At 35.4% G+C, this 20,000-nt stretch overlaps 1 protein-coding gene across 2 annotated transcripts in view; it reads right to left on the bottom strand.

The window, feature by feature from the left end:
- Positions 1 to 20,000, bottom strand: part of LOC144979901 (tubulin polyglutamylase TTLL11-like) — a 68,158-nt gene that overhangs the window by 32,978 nt on the left and 15,180 nt on the right. For both annotated transcript variants that reach the window (XM_078927164.1, XM_078927163.1), the window contains exon 2: positions 6,098 to 7,727. In XM_078927164.1, coding sequence (XP_078783290.1) covers positions 6,098 to 6,586 — 489 coding nt within the window. In that variant the 5' untranslated portion in view covers positions 6,587 to 7,727. The remainder of the gene's footprint in view (positions 1 to 6,097; positions 7,728 to 20,000) is intronic.

The raw sequence follows: 20,000 nt of genomic DNA, 5'->3' as shown, positions 1-20,000 counted from the left end.
TTTCTTTTTGGCAGTGTAAAAATTTATTTTCATTTTCCTCAACAACAATAGACAAACCATGTTGACCCAGCTTTTGTTATTTATACAATAAGTTCATTTTCAGCATTAACAACAAAAACAATAAAAATATAAATACATTGTTAAAAACCTGATGGACGGCGGTATTTATGTTTTTATTGTATACGCTGTTGGCTTAGGAAGGGTTTTGATCCCGAAACGTTCCGTGTTTGGTACTTTGTTTTTATTTTAATAGTTTTTGTTTGTTTTTTTTTTGGAAGCTGTTATATTAATATTTGTTTACTATTTTTTTTTTACAGTCCACAGTTTCTAGCTGCATAGTAAGGCATTCGCTCAATAGGGAACGAAAACCATTAATTTCATTAAATAAACGTCGCAGGTAATAAAGCTTCCATTCTGTATCAACATTTCTAGAATATCTAGATCTATCTGTATTCGGGATTGTTGTAATTAACGCTTGACAAACGAAAACAATAAAACTATATATAGGAACTTAATAGGGCAAATATATTATTCAACTTGGTTACGCCAGTTTTATGTGTTACCAACCAGATACAAATTCCTATCGAGACGGTCCCCCCCCCCCCCTTTCTTCACAATCATTTTGACACTATAATAATAATAATAATAATAATAATAATAATAATAATAATAATAATAATAATAATAATAATAATAATAATATAATAATAATAAATAATAATAATAATAATAATATAATAATAATAATAATAATAATAATAATAATAATATATAATATAATAATAATAATATATAATAATAATAATAATAATAATAATAATAATAATAATAATAATAATAATAATAATAATAATAATAATAATAATAATAATAATAATAAATAATAATAATAATAATAATAATAATAATAATAATAATATAATAATAATAATAATAATAATAATAATAATAATATAATAATAATAATAATAATAATAATAATAATAATAATAATAATAATAATAATAATAATAATAATAATAATAATAATAAAAGCACAAAATACACCGATGTGTTGAGAGGGGAGCCACAGTTTGTTATTATGTCTCCAATTTCAGGTCGATTGTGTGTGTGTGTATAAATCAATATCATATTCATTCTTATACTCTTGTCGAGAGCTCCGTGAATAATGGCCTCAATTATGCCACACTCTGGGAAAACACGTATTAAATTAAACAAATAATATTTCGCTCTTCAAATATCGATCGATTCACTATCTCCTTACCAACTTTAGGAAAATCGTCACATTTGTTACGGAACAACCAACATTTTTCTTATACAAATTTCTTTTGTCTACATCACAAAATTTAAAGAAAATGAACAGTGTGTTGTAGAGCATTTTTTTTTTACTAAAGATATTATGTATTGCAAGAACGTCACTGCTATTGTGTTTGAGCGATAAAAAATATATATTTTTGTGTTAGTTGGGTGTGAAGTTTTGGGGAAAATCCTGAAAATGGCTGGTAAGCAGAGAGTTAAAGTGACTTTCATAATCTCGGCGTAAACTCTCAAACCTGTATTTGAAGGAGTGAGTTTTCTGGCTAAAATTTTTACATACGTGTTCTGTTTTTTTGGGGGTTTATTTTTTCTTTTGCTTTGTTTTGTTTCGTAGTTATTTCTTATTTCAAAGTAGAGCAGTATTGTAAGTATCTGTATGTTTACATATATACTTGTTTGTATGCGCGCGCGCGCGTGTGTGTGTGTGTGTGTGTGTGTGTGTGTGTGTGTGTGTGTGTAATATTACACCAAAATAAGTAAATCAATATGATTCTAATTTTTTATGGGGTTTTTTTTTTTGGAGGGGAGGGGGTGAGATAATGAGCAGCTTTTGTGACCAATTGTCTCAAAACGGTATTATGTCTGGGTGAACCAGATACTTAAAATGGAAATGTAAGCTTAAGGTGTTGGATTTTATTTAGGATAATAAATACGGTAGGCTACAACATTATCTGCAAAGCCATCGCGAAATGAAAAATGTGACCCTTCGCCTCAAAACGGTATTAAGTCGGGTTGGTTAAGATGTTGAATATTGAATTTACAGCCAGAAATATCTGACTTGTGTTGAGTTTGTATGTTTTATTGAGGAGAATGGATACCATATTTTAGGGTGCTAATGCCAACAATTTATGTTGTTGACCAGTTTAACATTTAATTCGGCTTTTGAGCATATGGTTCGTTCCAACATAATACCGTTTTGAGACGATGGGTCACAAATAGAGGGTAAGATGTCACGAAGTCGTCCCCCCAAAGATCAGGCTAGACGACTCCAAGAGCTAAATTTAATTGGGATGACAAGTGAAAAATGCAACACACTGAACGCACTTAGTCCTCGGACAAAGTCCTGTGAAAATTTATCATCTTTCAGAAAATGTCTGAAGACTGAGTTGTTCCGCGAGGCTTATTTTTCATAAAATAGATTTTGCTTTGATTCTGTTTTTTGTATTCATGCTTATTATGTATCATGTAGTGTCGTGATTTTTAATTTTGTTGTTTTTAAACATTTTTATTTTTATGATGTAAGGCGCCGCAGAGCACGATTAACGTGGATGTTTAGGCGCTATATAAATTCATTATTTACTATTTATTTACTATTTCACACTGGTAGGTACCGGAGTGGTCGGGAAGAATAGCGAGCCATTTTCCTTTCCAGACGATGTCATAATATTATGAGATGACATTTGAAGTAAAGAAGTAGGTATCTTTTCATTACAGGACAGAAATGGATGGAGTGGCCATTCCTGTAATATTATTATCTCTTTAAAAAATGTTTAAAGAGCTTTATATAGCGCAATATCCATTAAATGTGGTCAAAGCGCTTTACAGGGGTCCCTTGGTCAACAGCAACATTTAACATGTAGGACGGGACATGTCTCCCCGTACGACCACCTCGCTCAGGAGAATGAGGTGAGGTGAGTTGAGGTCAGGTGAAATACATCATCATTGAAGAGAGTGATTTTTGTTTATCAGCTTCAAAAGAGATAAATTTCCTAATTCTGGTGATTTTGAATTTAAACTCATTTTTTGTTCATCTCGTTTATTCTGACACTATGCCTGGTGAGTCACACAATATGATTTGTTTTTAGAGCCATTAGGCTCATAGAGCCGGAGTTTATCCTGATTTCTATAACATGAAACGGACAAAAATAGCAAATGGTAGATACCATTTGGATAGGACGCTGATCTATCGCAAAGAACGTTCCACCAGACCTAAGAAACCCAGCAACCCAATCGACTGTTGGGTGAACAAGGCGGGAAAAAAAATATCGTTTTCCCAAGGGATCGACCTCTGTTGTAATATGAAATGATTACACCTAATTGGTATTGATCAATTCTGGGTTATACTATTCGATGTCACCCTTTCTTAAGCTGCAAATCTATGGTTTGTATTAGGTCCGAATCCGTGTGGGTCAATTTCGGTCAGTAGACCTTTCCTGGTACACGCACACATTCACACATACACACTCATATATATAATATATAATATATAATATAAGTAAATAATGAGTCAACAGCTTAAGGATCAGGAAGGCTAGACTAATTGTGTTTTAAGTCAGTTCATATTAAATGGATTAATAACTACTTAATCAATTTCAGTGTGAGAAATGTCACAGATTTACCAGGTACGTATTCTATATTAGAGGTGACTCAAACCGAAACCATTTACCATGTTATTTACATTTTGATATTGTCGAGCGATCCTTGTATTATCGAATTGACCAAATGCATATTCTGGCATTATAAGGCTGAAAGCTGGGTCTTTAAAAAAAATATGTTTGTCCTTTATTTTTTTTTCGTTCTTCTTGTTTTTATTTATTTTGTTATGTTTAGTTGGTTTTTGTTTTAATATTTTGTTTCATTTTTAGCTTTGTTTTTTGTTATGTTTTTGGATTTTTTTGTTCTTTTTGTTTATTTATTAATTTTTATTTTGGTTTGTTGTGTATATTTTTGTGTGTTTCTGTAGTGTGCTTGTGTGTGTGTGTGTGTGTGTGTGTGTGTGTGTGTGTGTGTGCGCGCGCGCGATCATGCGTGTTTGTGCACGTGTATCTTTCCGCTATTGGTGTAGGCGATTATTATAGAGTTGTGTACTATGTAGTTCAAGCGAGAATCACCTTCACTATTAGTCTTCGCCCTCGCTGGTCAGTCAATAATACCTACAATAGGTTAGTAGTACGAAATGTCGGCAATCTCTTTATCAATCTTAAAATCTAAATCTCCCGTCGTATCCAATACACTTAAACAGTCTTACATTGGCTTTCTCAGTGATTTGCACGCAGTCAAAATATACAGTATACTAAATTAAATTAAAATTGAGCTTTCTATAGCGCAATATCCTCTAAAATGTACTCAAAGCGCTTTACAATGGGTCCCTGGTCAACAGCAACATTTAACATGTAGAACGGGACATGCCGCCTGTTAGGAGATATTACAATTTTTCAGACAAAGACACGGCTGTTAAGGTCAGATGCTCATTTTACAACTGAGCACAGTGAGAGAATGTGAGTAAAGAGCCTTTTCCAAGGACTCAACTATGCGTCGAGAGCGAGGCTCGAACCCAGGACCTTCCGATCCGAAAGCGAGTGTCATACCACTAGACCACATAGCCGCACATATACTAAATTTGACAAACCATTTTTAACAAGATGAGGTTCATTTTAATCAATCGATTTTTGAAGGACGAGTTTTCTGGCCAAACGTTTAAATACCTAGTTTGTTGTTTTGTTTTTGTTGTTTTGCTTTGTTTTTTTGTTGTTTTTTTTTTTTTTGTTTTTTTTTTTTTTGGTTTGTTTTGTTTTTGGTTCCTTTTTCAGAATACGAAAGTAGTGCGATGAATCGGCATTCTCTATAAAGAAACCTTAGTTCCTAGCCGTTTCCAATACACTTAGTCAGACAGTGACTTTCGCAGTGATGTGCATACTTGACAATCTTCAGCTAAATGTGACCAACCATCTTATAACGGTACAGCGTGGCTCAGCGGTACGGTCTTTGCTTCGTACCCGAAAGGTACCGAGTTCGATCACCCTCCGTTGCGCTGTGTGGCCTTGAGCAAGTCACCTCGCCCTAGTTCACTGTGCGGCGCTGCTCTGCGGCTAACGCCTGGGTTATTTAGTCTTCCCTTGGAATAGACCCTAGAGACAAATTTCCCTATGGGGATGATGAATAAAGGGCATGTTAATGTTATTATTATGTCGGGGTGAACCTGACACTGAAAATGTGACCTAACGTCTCAAAACTGTGCAATATTGGAGCGAAATTTATGAGAAAAAAAAGGAATTTATTGAAGAAAAAAAACGTCACACACCCTCTCAAAGCGGTATCGTGTTGTAATGACCTAGGTGCTGAAAACTGAATTGTTAGACACAGTTATGAATTTTGAGGTTAATAGGATTCAATAGTCTGATGTCACATCCGCCCAGCAACGAGCAGATTAGTTTTAAACAAAGTTGTTATTCTTCATGCTGGTAGAACTTTTTCACATGTTATGTGATCAGAATGTATAAAAGTCAAAATACGATCAGATTTATAACACGTTGACACATTGAATAAATAAACGCCTGACAAAAGAGCCACGGTGAAAATACTAATAATTGAAAGAGATGCTAGACTGAGGAGCTTTCGGAAGGCCTCCCTTATTTTCAACTGTAGTGAATAGAAATTAACTCCAAGTTTTTATATTTGTGGCTACAAATTCAATTTCCAGCAACTAGTCCATCCCGACAAAAAACCGATTTGAGATGAAAGGTCACATATTGAGCTTTAAAAAAATTTAGCTTTTTTATATAGCGGAGTATCCACTTAACGTGCTCAAAGCGCTTTACAAGGGGTCCCTGGCCAACAGTGTAGGACGAGACAAACGCCTGTTAGGCGATATTACAATTTTTTTTCGGACAGAGACAACTCATTTTACACCTGAGTGCGGTGAGAGAATGTGAGTAAAGAACCTTTCCCAAGGACTCAACTATGCGCCGAGCGAGGCTCGAACCCAGAACCTTCCGATCCGAAAGCGAGTGTCATACCACTAGGCCACATGTAGCCTCATGTTGAAGATGTTTCTACCTACCTCTCTCCAACCAAGATCTCTGATGACCATTCGAAGTACATCGATGTTTCCCCTTGACTTGTGAGTGTCAATGGTCACCAGATTCCTGGACACCACTCTCCCGCCGTGAAGGCGTCTCTCTTGCGTTTTTTCTCTCTGGAGAAGGTTATAGGCCTTGGTCGCTTCCCGCCGTTTGGCAATAACGTCACGTCTGAAGTCAGTTTTGTACGGGTCGGCTTTGTAAGCTGAGAGTTTGTTGTTACCGGAAGGTGTCGTTGTGGAGGTGGTCGTACTGTTGTTGTTGTTGTGGTTATGAATATGGTTGCTGTTGTTGTTGTTGTTGTTGTTGCTGTGGTGGTGATGATTGGAATTATGATGATGATGATGATGATGATGATGATGATGATGCTGGCGGTGCTGACCACCCTTGTTATTGCTGGAATCTTTGTCCTTATGGTGATCCTTGTTGTGGGATCCCGCCGCCATCTTTTTTGTAGATGTTCCGTTCATTGACGATGCTTTCTGAAAACTTTCTAAAAAGTTGCACCGACAACTTTGAAGATACGAAACGAGGCTATAAAAAATGCAAATACGAATAATTTTGCTTAGCCCATGACGTTTATCTTTCAGATATAAAGTCTACTGCAAAATTGTGAATTTTTTTCAACATGTTTGGAATAAGTAAAAAAATTTCTGTTAGCTTTCAGCGTTTGATTAGTGATGTCTATATTATTTAATGTTCGTGATATATTGCTACTCATTCTGTAGACAAAGCGCCAACTGTGCTGATGATCATTGAAAAGAAAAGAGAGTTAGTAAAATATTCTGGAATATTTGTGACATATCTCAAAAATTAGCAAATTCTACATTCTTTATCGAGATGAAATATTTTGCAATCTCTATGTGCTACAGATTGATTGAAATGCCAAGACGTTAATTTGAAAATTAGTGAAAGACTGGAGGATATTTACAACATTGGATTTGAATATTTAATACTGGACAATAACGAATGCGTCAGATCTCCAAGACATTCTTGAACAATTATCATTGCCAACCCAAAACAGGCTTGCACTAGATGTGTCTGTTCTGAGCTGATGACTGCCGCAGTAGATCCTATAAATATTTAGTCAGATGTATAATATGTCCTGACATGATGGTCATCCGGGTGCTTGGATTCTTCACAGACTCGCAGCAGATAATGTGTCTGCTCTGAGGTATATGCTGAATCCTAGAAAGATTTGCAGCAAATATGTTGTTTGGTTTTATCAAGTGGTTGCTGGCATTAGTTGATCTTTAAAAAGATTTGTAACAGAATGCTCTGTTTTGACAGCTCATGGTTCTTGGAGTGTATTGAATGCACAGAAAAGAACCTGTCAAAATCATTCAGATAATACATATGATGCTGACTCAATGAAGTTTTGAGTTCAGCGATATATTCTCATGTTGTTGCTAGAGTGTCCACCTAGAAACGTATATATTAGAAAAGACTGTTGACTCTCCAATGATGTGAAACGACTTCGGGTCTTTTGGTGCCTGCATGTTTAATTGTTGAGGGTAGATAGGGGGTGAGGCTGGCGGTGTGCTTTATTTTGCTTTATCATTGACGGAGAGTGTTCTCTGAAATCTTGTGTTTTGTAATCTACAGTCGCTCCTGTAAAAATAGATAATATAAACGTTATGGTCTTTTATGAATATACGTAATAAATTCTGCATATGTACTGTAACGGAGATAAACAATTTTTATAACTAAGAAAAAGAAGAAGAAGAAGAAGAAGAAGTAGTAGAAGAGGAAGAAGAAGAAGAAGAAGAAGAAGAAGAAGAAGAAGAAGAAGAAGAAGAAGAAGAAGAAGAAGAAGAAGAAGAAGAAGAAGAAGAAGAAGAAGAAGAAGAAGACCAAGTAGAAGAAGAAGAAGAAGATGATGATGATGATGATGATGATGATGATGATGATGATGATGATGATGATGATGATGTTGATGATGATGACGAGGAGGTGGAGGAGGAAGAAGAGCAGAAGGTGGTAGAGGAAATTCAGAGGTCTGATCCGCCCAAAATTTAATAAAACACGGTGAGCAAAGCTCGTATGTAGAGTTCAGAGTTTTGATCCACCGGTCGCGGAAATCGAGACTTCAGAGGTTTGATCCGCCGACCATCGATGTGCAGTGCAGAAGCCACTCCAATGTCTACTTGTAAATAAACGAAGCTGCTAACATGAGGTTAAAATGAACGTTTTATTTATCCTACCAAATAGTGATGGAATTCGTTTTAAACAAATGAATTTTGCGTCTAAAATTAAGTCTTTATTTTGGGAGCATTGGAACGCTCGGGACTTTCGGGCACAACTGAAAACTAACCAAGAGATGACCGCACAACGTTCTCTCCATTGGTAATGTTTTTTAAACCATGATTATAATGAGTGACTTGATAGAGGTCAATTCGTTTCTTTGGATAAATAAAACTAACTCAAGGTGGGCAACTTCGTATATCATTATTTGAAATTTCACTGTTGACAAGTTCAGGGTCATTGTAAAGTGCATTGAGTATTTTTAGTGAATATTGCTCTATATAAAGGTTCAACATATCTGTTTTTCTTAAATGGGTATTTAAGGCTAAAAAAATCTGGCAAAAATGAGGAAAAAACTGTTTTGTCAGGGAAACATAGAGACGTACAAACATGCTGTGTTCGACACATACCTATAATGCAGGTGTAGGGATCGAGAATCATTAATAATAAAACAACACATGGGGAAATGAAACACACTTGCTGTGCTAAATGGTTAGTGATTAGCCTCCCATTCCACGAAAGAATTTCGTAATGGCTTTACCTCGTACCTACATGCTTTCACTGCCCCGGCAAGCTTAATTTGTCACACACACATACACACACATACATACACACATACGCACATACAGGCACACACACACACACACACACACACACACACACACACACACACAAGGTTGAAATAACTTATGTGGATATTTTGACCAAACAAACAAAATGTGACGATTAACTTAAATAAAGTCAAGCAATGTTAAGTGTGCTCAGTGGCCGGATGTACGACAGGGCTCGTGGAAAAATCCTAGTGCCACGGTTGTATCCTTGAGTAAGAAACCTTACAAAAATTATCTTACACGACTCAGGTGTGAATGAGCATCTGGCTATGGCAGTGACGAATATTGTACTGTATAAAATGGAAATAATATGGTTTCATGTAACCTTCCTCGGGAATAAATGAAACATTGTGAGGCGTATTGAATATGGTAAATCAGTGGAAATGCTCTCTATACCATAAATGGTCATATTCATTAAAGTGCCTTGAACTGCCAATGGACGAGAGTGGGCGCTATTATTATTATTATTATTATTATTATTATTATTATTATTATTATTATTATTATTATTATTATTATTATTATTGATAATATATAATAATAATAATAATAATAATAATAATAATAATAATAATAATAATAATAATAATAATAATAATAATAATAAAATAATAATATAATAAAATAATAATAATAATAATAATAATAATAATAATAATAATAATAATAATAATAATAAATAATAATAATAATAATAATGTCTACAAAATCCAAAACAGAAATCACAGTGGTTAACAAGAAACAAGCGGAATAGAAAAGTGTAAGAAAAATTCGGAAACTTGATTAATGAGAATGAAGATCTCAAACGGAGAAAAATTAAATACTAGCTTTAATTGCATTCAGGGAACTACACAACGTTTGAAATATCATAAATGAAATAAAAAAAGAATACGCTTTTACGAACCGCTAGTGTTGGCAATACGGATGTACAACTGTGGTACCTGGGGTCTTACAAACAAACCCAAAAAAAATAATTTGGACACCCTGGACTCCCTTCATCGCAAATAATTGACACGGAACGCGTTGCCTGTTAGGCGTCATCTTTGTAATAACCCTCTTACAACATCCATCACTGACTATACTATAGCCTGAGTCGAGTAGAGTAATATTTGATAGTGCCTTATCCAAGGACACAACCTCGGAACTAGAAATGTCCACGATTAACTATCACCCACCCAGCAACTGATCACGTATAACATCGCTTGACATTTGTGACAAAACGAGACACCGTTTTCACTGGGCTTCCGTGACACTTTGTTAGGCTACCGTATACTATTTGCGATTTACATCGTTCTGTCGGGAGACAATGCAAGTAGTACCAGTTAATGATTATAACGGTTTTGAGAGTCTTGAAGGAAGAACCTCTTCACACGGTCACGGATGATAGATCACCGATCACCGATCAACGCCGATCAATCAGGCCTAATCGATGACAGTTACGCTATCGATCTCACGCGACCAACATGAATTCTGCCTTTTCTAGTGTTAGTCAATAGGGTACAATTCTACTATATTATACGTAGATATATTGACAAAACATATTTTTTGGAGAGATAAGAATTGACCAGAAAACGTTTACTTCAAGTATATAGATAGTATGCAGATGAAGTCACTCAGGCCTTTGTTATTGTTTTTGCCATCCGCGTTTGTGAGTTGTTCTCACTAAACTGTATTAACCAGACTATAAAAGTTCATGGTTACACAGAGTTTGTGTGTTGGTCCGTTCTACTTCCGGATGGCAATGTTGTGAACTCCTTGGCCAACCGCATTCTATCTATAGATCGATATAATTGATTCCCAGATAGTCAAAAGTTCTAAACTTGAAACTCCAACCAAGTGTTTACTCTCGTATTGCCCACCATTTTACACTCAAACTCAAAGTAATAAGTACATACGATCTATAAACTTGAGCTTTTATATTTATTTCCACCAGATCGAACAAAAAACAAGAACAAACAAAAATAATAATAATAATAATAATAATAATAATAATAATAATAATAATAATAATAATAATAATAATAATAATAATAATAATAATAATAATAATAATAATAACAACAAAAACAAGCTTAAGCGTTTATATAGTGTAATATCTACTAAACGTGCTCAAAGCGCTTTACAAAGGGTCCTTGAGCAACAGCAACACAAATATGCATGACGCCTGTTATGTGATATTACAAATTTTTATTTAGACAGAGACAAAGCTGTTAAAGGTTGGGTACTCATTTTACACCTGAGAATGTTAGTAAAGAGCCTTTTCCAAGGAATCAATTATGCGCCGACCGATCCGAAAGCAAGTGTAATACCATAAGACCACATAGCCCTACTATTCTAAGAGAATACTAAAAGAGGAAGATAGATAGATAGATAGATAGAGAGAGAGAGAGAGAGAGAGAGAGAGAGAGAGAGAGAGAGAGAGAGAGAAAATAAGTAGGAGTGAAATATCTGTTCAATGTTACAGTTATGTTTAACGTTATAACAAGTGTAACTAAATGACAAATTGCCATATTTATGGACAATAAAGATCTATTATTATTATTATTATTATTATTATTATTATTATTATTATTATTATTATTATTATTATTATTATTATTATTATTATTATTATTATCATTATTATTATATACATAATTATTTCGTGTAGCAAAACGATATTTTATAATAGAGTATTAATTAAGTTATTCATATTTCAATGTATTGTCTTCATGCTTTTTTCTGTTCTAAAACAATTCTGAATATGAATAATGTTCATTTATGGCTACTAATATAACGATTTTTTAAAAAGTTAGTATGGAGAGGGTTAAATAAGTATCGGGTATAGAAGAAACGCACTTGATATCACTCAGTTCTTTGTTATTGTTTCTAGACAGCAATTTTAATTATTAGTTCCCACTAAATTATATCAATCAGACTATAAAAGTGTAACGTTACGCATAGGTTTGTGTGTTGTTACGTTATATCCGACGGGCGGATGTTGGGAGTATTTAACAAAAGGCATAGCATAAATAGACTTTTTGACAGGAGAGGGACCATCTCGTGAGGTTATGCGATCTTGTGATATGACAGCTCGGCTTCGGACCGGAATGTCATGGGTTTGAGTTCTTGGAAAATGTTCTTTACTCACAATCACTCACCGTATTCATGTGTAAAATGAGTACCTAGCCGTTAACAGCCTTGTCTCTGAATTTTAAAAAAAAAATGTAATATCGCCTAATAGGCATCATGTCTCGTCCTACATGTTAAGAGTTGTTGTTGGCTACGGACCCCTTGTAAAGCGCTTTGAGCACGTTTAGTGGACATGCTGCGCAATATAAATACTCAAGTACATATTTGTTTGTTTGGTTTTTTTTTGGGTTTTTTTGTTTGTTTGTTTTTTTTTGGGGTTTTTTTTTTTTGTTTGTTTGTTAATTTTGGGTTGTTGTTTTTTTGTTTTTTTTTTTGTTTTTGTTTTTTTTTTTTGTTTTGTTTTTTTGTTATCAATCGCAACTTGGAGTAAAAGTTTTCCTGCCAAAATATTATTTTTTAATGCTTTTTATACGAGTAGGATATAGAGAATTGTAAACAACACTTCGGATCAATTATGTAGTATTAGGATAACATGTTTTGTATCCAACCCATTGAATGAGTCTTGTTGTATGTCAATAGCCTCCGTGTCAATGACTATTTATATTTTTTATGAGGGTTGTTAGTCAATGGTGTTGATATAGGCTACGCATACTTAATGGCATTTGCCGATCATTATAATTTGGTGACTACGATATAGATATTTTTTTTTTCAATACCAAATGGTGCCTGATCAAAACGAAAATACTGAGCCTCTTTTGAAATTACACCCCCCCCCCCCCCCCCCCCCCGATGCCATTTTTGATGCTATGTGTTTAGGTAAAATACTCACAACACAACATCCGCCAGCCGGATGTAACGTACCAAAAACACAAAATATGTGTTTAACCTTTAACGTTTATAGATAGTTCGAAGTTGACGTCACTCAGGTCTTTGTTATTGTTTTTTGCCATCCCCGTTTATGAGCACTTCTCACTAATACCCAGAATTTAAACGTCCTTGGTTACACACAGTTTTGTGTGTTGGTCCGTTATACTTCCGGATGGCAATGTTGTGAGCTTCTTAGCCAAATGCATACTACAGTTTTGTGTGTTGGTCCGTTATACTTCCGGATGGCAATGTTGTGAGCTTCTTAGCCAAATGCATACTACAGTTTTGTGTGTTGGTCCGTTATACTTCCGGATGGCAATGTTGTGAGCTTCTTAGCCAAATGCATACTACAGTTTTGTGTGTTGGTCCGTTATACTTCCGGATGGCAATGTTGTGAGCTTCTTAGCCAAATGCATACTACAGTTTTGTGTGTTGGTCCGTTATACTTCCGGATGGCAATGTTATGAGCTTCTTAGCCAAGCGCATACTATCTATAGATAGTTCGAAGATGACGTCCCTCAGGTCTTTGTTATTGTTTTTTTTTTTTTGTTGTTGTTGTTTTTTTTTTTTTTGCCATCCGCGTTTATGAGTAATGCTCACTGAACTGTATTAACCCGACTATAAACGTTCATGGATACACGGAGTTTTGTGTGTTGGTCCGTTATACTTCCGGATGGCAATGTTGTTAGCTTCTTAGCCAAATGCATACTACAGTTTTGTGTGTTGGTCCGTTATACTTCCGGATGGCAATGTTGTGAGCTTCTTAGCCAAATGCATACTACAGTTTTGTGTGTTGGTCCGTTATACTTCCGGATGGCAATGTTGTGAGCTTCTTAGCCAAAGGCATACTACAGTTTTGTGTGTTGGTCCGTTATACTTCCGGATGGCAATGTTATGAGCTTCTTAGCCAAATGCATAATACAGTTTTGTGTGTTGGTCCGTTATACTTCCGGATGGCAATGTTATGAGCTTCTTAGCCAAGCGCATACTATCTATAGATAGTTCGAAGATGACGTCACTCAGGTCTTTGTTATTGTTATTTTTTTGTTGTTGTTGTTTTTGTTTTTTTTGCCATCCGCGTTTATGAGTAATGCTCACTGAACTGTATTAACCCAACTATAACCGTTCATGGATACACGGAGTTTTGTGTGTTGGTCAGTTATACTTCCGGATGGCAATGTTATGAGCTTCTTAGCCAAATGCATACTACAGTTTTGTATGTTGCCATCCGGAAGTATAACGGACCAACACACAAAACTATGTGTAACCTTAAACGTTTATAGTCTGGTTCATATAGTTTAGTGAGAATTACACATGAACGCCGATGGCACAAAACGATAGCAAACACCTGATTGACGTCAACTTCGAACTATCTATAGATAGTATGCGTTTTGCAAAGAGGCTCACAACACATCGGGAGGAACAACGGATCAATGCACAAAACTCTGTGTAATCATGAACTTGTATAGTCTCGTTCATACAGTTTAGTGAGAAGTAATCATAAACGTGGATGGCAAAAATCAATACCAAAGACCTGAGTGACTTCATCTTCGTTCTATCTATGTAGTCTGATTGATAGAATTTAGTGAGAACGAATCATCCAAATGGCTGTCTAAAAACGATTTTTATAAAGAGCGGAGTGACGTCAATTTCGTTCCTTCTATACTTTCTGTGTCAATGACTATATCTATGAGGGATATTTGTAGTCCGTGGTGTTGATTTAGATTACGCATAATTAATGTCAATAACCGTTCATAATTTGGTTACAACGACGATAGCTGATATTTTCAATACCAAATGGTGCGTGTGACCGCAGTTTTGAATGAAGATCGAGTCTCGACTAGATACAAACGATAAATACCGTCCCGATATTGGAAGTACTTAATTAAATATGACCATATGTCACTGATGTCATTTAATGGGAGCGATATAGATAGTATGCGCTTGGCTAAGAAGCTCATAACATTGCCATCCGGAAGTATAACGGACCAACACATAAAACTGTGTGTGTCCACGAACGTTTATAGTCGGGTTAATACAGTTCAGTGAGCATTACTCATAAACGCGGATGGCAAAAAAAATAACAAAGACCTAAGTGACGTCATCTTCGAACTATCTATATATTACCTTTCCGTGTGTTCGAGGGCATTGGTCACATTGCAAAATGTACTCAAAGTGACCTACATGGTGAAAAGTGTTCACAAATTTTTAGCTATCTAACATTACGATTGGTCATTGTGGTCAGGGACAGCAAAAAACCACGTGATTGATGACTCGGTTGGACGAAAACATGAATATACATCGCTCTCATTAAATCTTTGTTGAGAGAGCATAACCGCGGCTTCTTAGCCAAGCGCATACTATCTATAGATAGAATGCGCTTGTCCAAGGAGTTCACAACATTGCCATCCGGAAGTATAACGGACTAACACACAAACTCTGTGTAACCATGAACGTTTATAGTCTGGTTAATACAGTTTAGTGAGAACAACTCACAAACGCGGATGGCAAAAACAATAACAACGGCCTGAGTGACGTCATCTGCATACTATCTATAGATAGAATGCGCTTGGCCAAGGAGTTCACAACATTGCCATCCGGAAGTATAACGGACCAACACACAAACTCTGTGTAACCATGAACTTTTATAGTCTGGTTAATACAGTTTAGTGAGAACAACTCACAAACGCGGATGGCAAAAACAATAACAAAGGCCTGAGTGACGTCATCTGCATACTATCTATAGTTAGAGAAACTTTAAGGGAAGTTGAGTTGTTTGTTTGTTTAGTTGTATTTTTTTTTTATTTGTTTGTTTGTTTTCTTGTTGTTGTTGTTTGTTTTTTTTTTGTTCCATTTTTTGTTTTATGTTTTTGTTCATTTAAAAAAAGGCTGTTATATTGGTTTTTTTTTTAAAAAACTCACTCAACAAAGGCATTTACTTGAGGAATCGACTTCTAAAAATGTAATAAAGTCGCATTTACACAACAATCAATGAAAACTGCCTTTTTAAAGTGAATTTAAGAGGAAACTATTTGTCTTGATGATTGCCTCATAGAACAAGTAACCTGTAGATTTTGAACCAATGGGCACGATCTATAGATAGAATGAAGTTGACGTCACTCAGGTCTTTGTTATTGTTTGTTTGTTTTTTTGCCATCCGCGTTTATGAGTAATTCTCACTTAACTGTATTAACCAGACTATAAAAGTTCATGGTCACACATAGTTTTGTGTGTTGGTTTGTTATACTTCCGGATGGCAATTATGTGAGCTTCTTAGCCAAGCGCATACTATCCATATTACATTTCAATGTGCTCGAGGTCATTGGTCACATTGCAAAGTGTGCTGAAAATGACCCACATAGCGAAAAGTGTTCACAGTTTGAGAAATATCCAATGTTATAATTGGTCATTTTGCTCAGCATGACTCATGAGTATGTTTATATCTTTCATACACAAAAGCAACGTGTTTACATTTGTTCAGAAATGTCCAACCGTTGGACAGCAACATGTCACGTGATCGATGACTACGTTGGACGAAAACATGAATATAGATAGTATGCGCTTGGCTAAGAAGTTCATAACATTGCCATCCGGAAGTATAACGGACCAACACACAAAACTGTGTGTATCCATGAACGTTTATAGTCAGGATAATACAGTTCAGTGAGCATTACTCACAAACGCGGATGGCAAAAAATCAACTAAGACCTGAGTGACGTCATCTTCGAACTAAAACATGGAATTTGTGACACACCCTCACACGTGCTTGGACAAATATAGTTGGTTGTTTTATAAACAATAACCTGAATGAAAGCGACCTCTCTCTGATCATTGTTATTGTTTTCATACCGCCAAATGGGTGACTATCTAGTTTTCACACGATTTTCTCGATCAGGTTATGAGCGTTTAAATTTACACATAGTTTTCTGTGTTGGTTCTATTGATCAAGCGGTAGAACAGTGGGTATTTTACTTAAACCAATAGTAAAACCTCTGTAGTTTCCTGAGTCGATCAATCACTGCTTTTGTTTACATTATGACGATTGTCCGAGAGGCGTGGTTATCTACCTGTCTATACCCTGAGTGTTTTGAAACTTAAATTTTCTCTGGTGATTCTAAGATGTCCCATTGGTTTCTTAAGAGTGTTAACTCATTTTAAAAAATTGTAATAATCTGAATATGAACTTTAACAAGTGTTGAAAGTCATTTAAGTGAATTATTCTTTATTGTCTCCTGTCTCTCTTCTTTTCTCATTTAAGTATTTGAGAATGTATCCAGTCCAATATATAGATAGAATGCGCTTGGCCAAGGAGTTTACAACATTGCCATCCGGAAGTATAACGGACCTACACACAAACTCTGTGTAACCATGAACTTTTATAGTCTGATTAATACAGTTTAGTGAGAACAACTCACAAACGCGGATGGCAAAACAATAACAAAGGCATGAGTGACGTCATCTGCATACTATCTATACTGTGCGCTTGGCTAAGAAACTCACAACATTGCCACCCGGAAATATAACGGACCAACAAACAAAACTATGTGTAACTTTAAACGTTTTTAATCTGATTAATATAGTGTATTGAGAATCACTCATAAACTTGGATGGCAAAAAAAAAAACATTAACAAAACAAAAACAAAAACAAAATCAAAAAAAAAAAAAACAATAACAAAGACCTGAGTGATGTCAACTTCGTTTTATCTATAGATAGTATGCGCATGGCTTAGAAGCTCACAACATTGCCATCTGGAAGTTTAACGGACCAACACACAAAACTATGTGTAACCTTAAACGTTTACAGTCTGGTTAATACAGTTTAGTGAGAATCACTAATAAACTTGGATGCCAAAAACAAACAATAACAAAGACCTGAGTGACGTCAACTTCGTTCTATCTACATCCACTGAACGCAATCGACGCACTTTACAAGGAGCTGCTCGCCAACAGCAACACTTAACTCACTCAATCCTAGAGATCTTTTGCTACTTTTCAAAATTGGAAAAAAAATGTATTAAAAATGAGCATGTGCATAGATAGTTTTATTCAACTACCATTCATTATTGTGTAAGAATGAAAAACATTAGCTTTGATACTAGGCCTGTAATTTGTCTCAGAAAAAAATGTAATTAAAAGGGATGGGGTAAAAGTGACCCAGGTAAACTACGGATATAGTCGATGTTAGGGTTGAGTGAGTTAACGCGTAAGACGAAACATAACGTCTGCTATGCGATATCACAATTACTATCTCTTTCTGAGGTAGACAACATTGTTATCGGCCAGGTACTAATTTTTACAACTGAGTACGATGAAAAGAATGTGAGTAAAGAGCCTTTTCCAACGGCTCAACTATGCGCCACTCGGAGCGGGACTGGATTAACTCGGGACCTTCCGATCCAAATGCGAACGTCGTACCACAAGACCACATAGTCGCACTTCATTTCTTGTTATTATTTCGAAAGTCATAATATCCTCATTTTGCATCAAATTTTAAGAGTAAAATTTAAAACATAATTGGAAGTATCGGATTCAACACGTTTATCCCGATTTATATTGCGTGAAACGGACAATAACAATTGCATGCTACCATTTGTATAGGACGCTAATTTGTCGTAAGGTACTATCCTTCAGATCTAACAGACGTAGCTACCCAATCACTGCTGGGTGGACAGAAGGAGAGGGTCAGAAAAAAACTTCAACAGGATCAATTTCAGTCCGTTATGCGTGCAAAGCCAGTGCGGTACCAACTGAGCTAATGGGATCCCCCCCCCCCCCCCCCCCCCCCCCCCAAAAAAAAAAGAAAAGAAAGAAAAAAAGATTAATAAATATGTTTTTAATGCGTTTTGTACGACATTGCGACATTGTGTTTTAGATATTTCTAAATGTGTGAATGTTCTTTTCTTTTCTCGACTTCCTTAACCACACAGCATTCCATTATGTCTATCAGCGTGTGAAAATAACAAACAATTAATGTGTTGTTTCCATAGCCCCGAAGTCCTATTGTAATTATATTATTAGATATTATGTGAGAGGTAGCCTGACACACCCAATGACCATTCATTCGTGAAGGGATATAATTAAATGTACAATTGTTGTCATTCATTCTTACTGTTTGGCTGAGAAGAATACCCAGCTAGCAGGCTGCCATTGAGATAGTGTGCGTTTGGCTAAGAAACTCACAACATTGCCATCCGGAACTATAACGGACCAAGACACAAAACTATGTGTAACCATGAACGTTTATAGTCTGGTTAAGACAGTTTAGTGAGAATCACTCATAAAAACGAATGGCAAAAAAGATTTTAAAAAATAAACAATAACAAAGACCCTTAGTGACGTCAACTTCGTTCTATCTAAATCTTAATGGAATTATTAACCCATCGTCTCGAAGCGGTATTAAGTCCAGATCAATAGATAGTATGCGCTTGGCTAATAAGTTCACAACATTGCCATCCGGAAGTATAATTGACCAACACACAAACTCTGTGTAACCATGAACCTTTATAGTCTGGTTAATACAGTTTAGTGAGAACAACTCACAAACGCGGATGGCAAAAACAATAACAAAGGCCTTAGTGACGTCATCTGCATACTATCTATAGACACCTTGTGGAAGGGAACATAACAATGCCCCTCGGACAGTCGTCCTAATGGAATGGAAACAGTGGTCGTTAGTGCAAAACTAATGAACGACACCATCGGTGATATGCGTTTAAGTAACTATATAGTTCTGCACGCCTGATCAATCGTATCATCACAGAAAACAATGTGTAACCTTTAAGGGGTTTTAGATAGTGTACGATTGACTAAGAAAATCACAACATTGCCATCCGGAAGTATAACGGACCAACAGACAAAACTAGGCGTAACAAGAACTTTTGTATTCTGGTTAATATAGTTTAGTTAGATTTATTCATAAACATTATTATTATTATTATTATTATTATTATTATTATTATTATTATTATTATTATTATTATTATTATTATTTTTTATTATTATTATTATTATATCATCATCATTCATTCTCTTCTTCTTCTTCTTCTTCTTCTTCTTCTTCTTCTTCTTCTCTTCTTCTTCTTCTTCTTC

Source organism: Berghia stephanieae, chromosome 9 (genome assembly GCF_034508935.2).
Source record: "Berghia stephanieae isolate SIO BIC M18660-M18661 chromosome 9, UCSD_Bste_1.3, whole genome shotgun sequence".
Taxonomy (NCBI): Eukaryota; Metazoa; Mollusca; class Gastropoda; order Nudibranchia; family Aeolidiidae; genus Berghia; species Berghia stephanieae.
The sequence above is the reverse complement of the archived record's forward strand: the minus strand, read 5'-3'. Positions and strand labels throughout refer to the sequence as shown.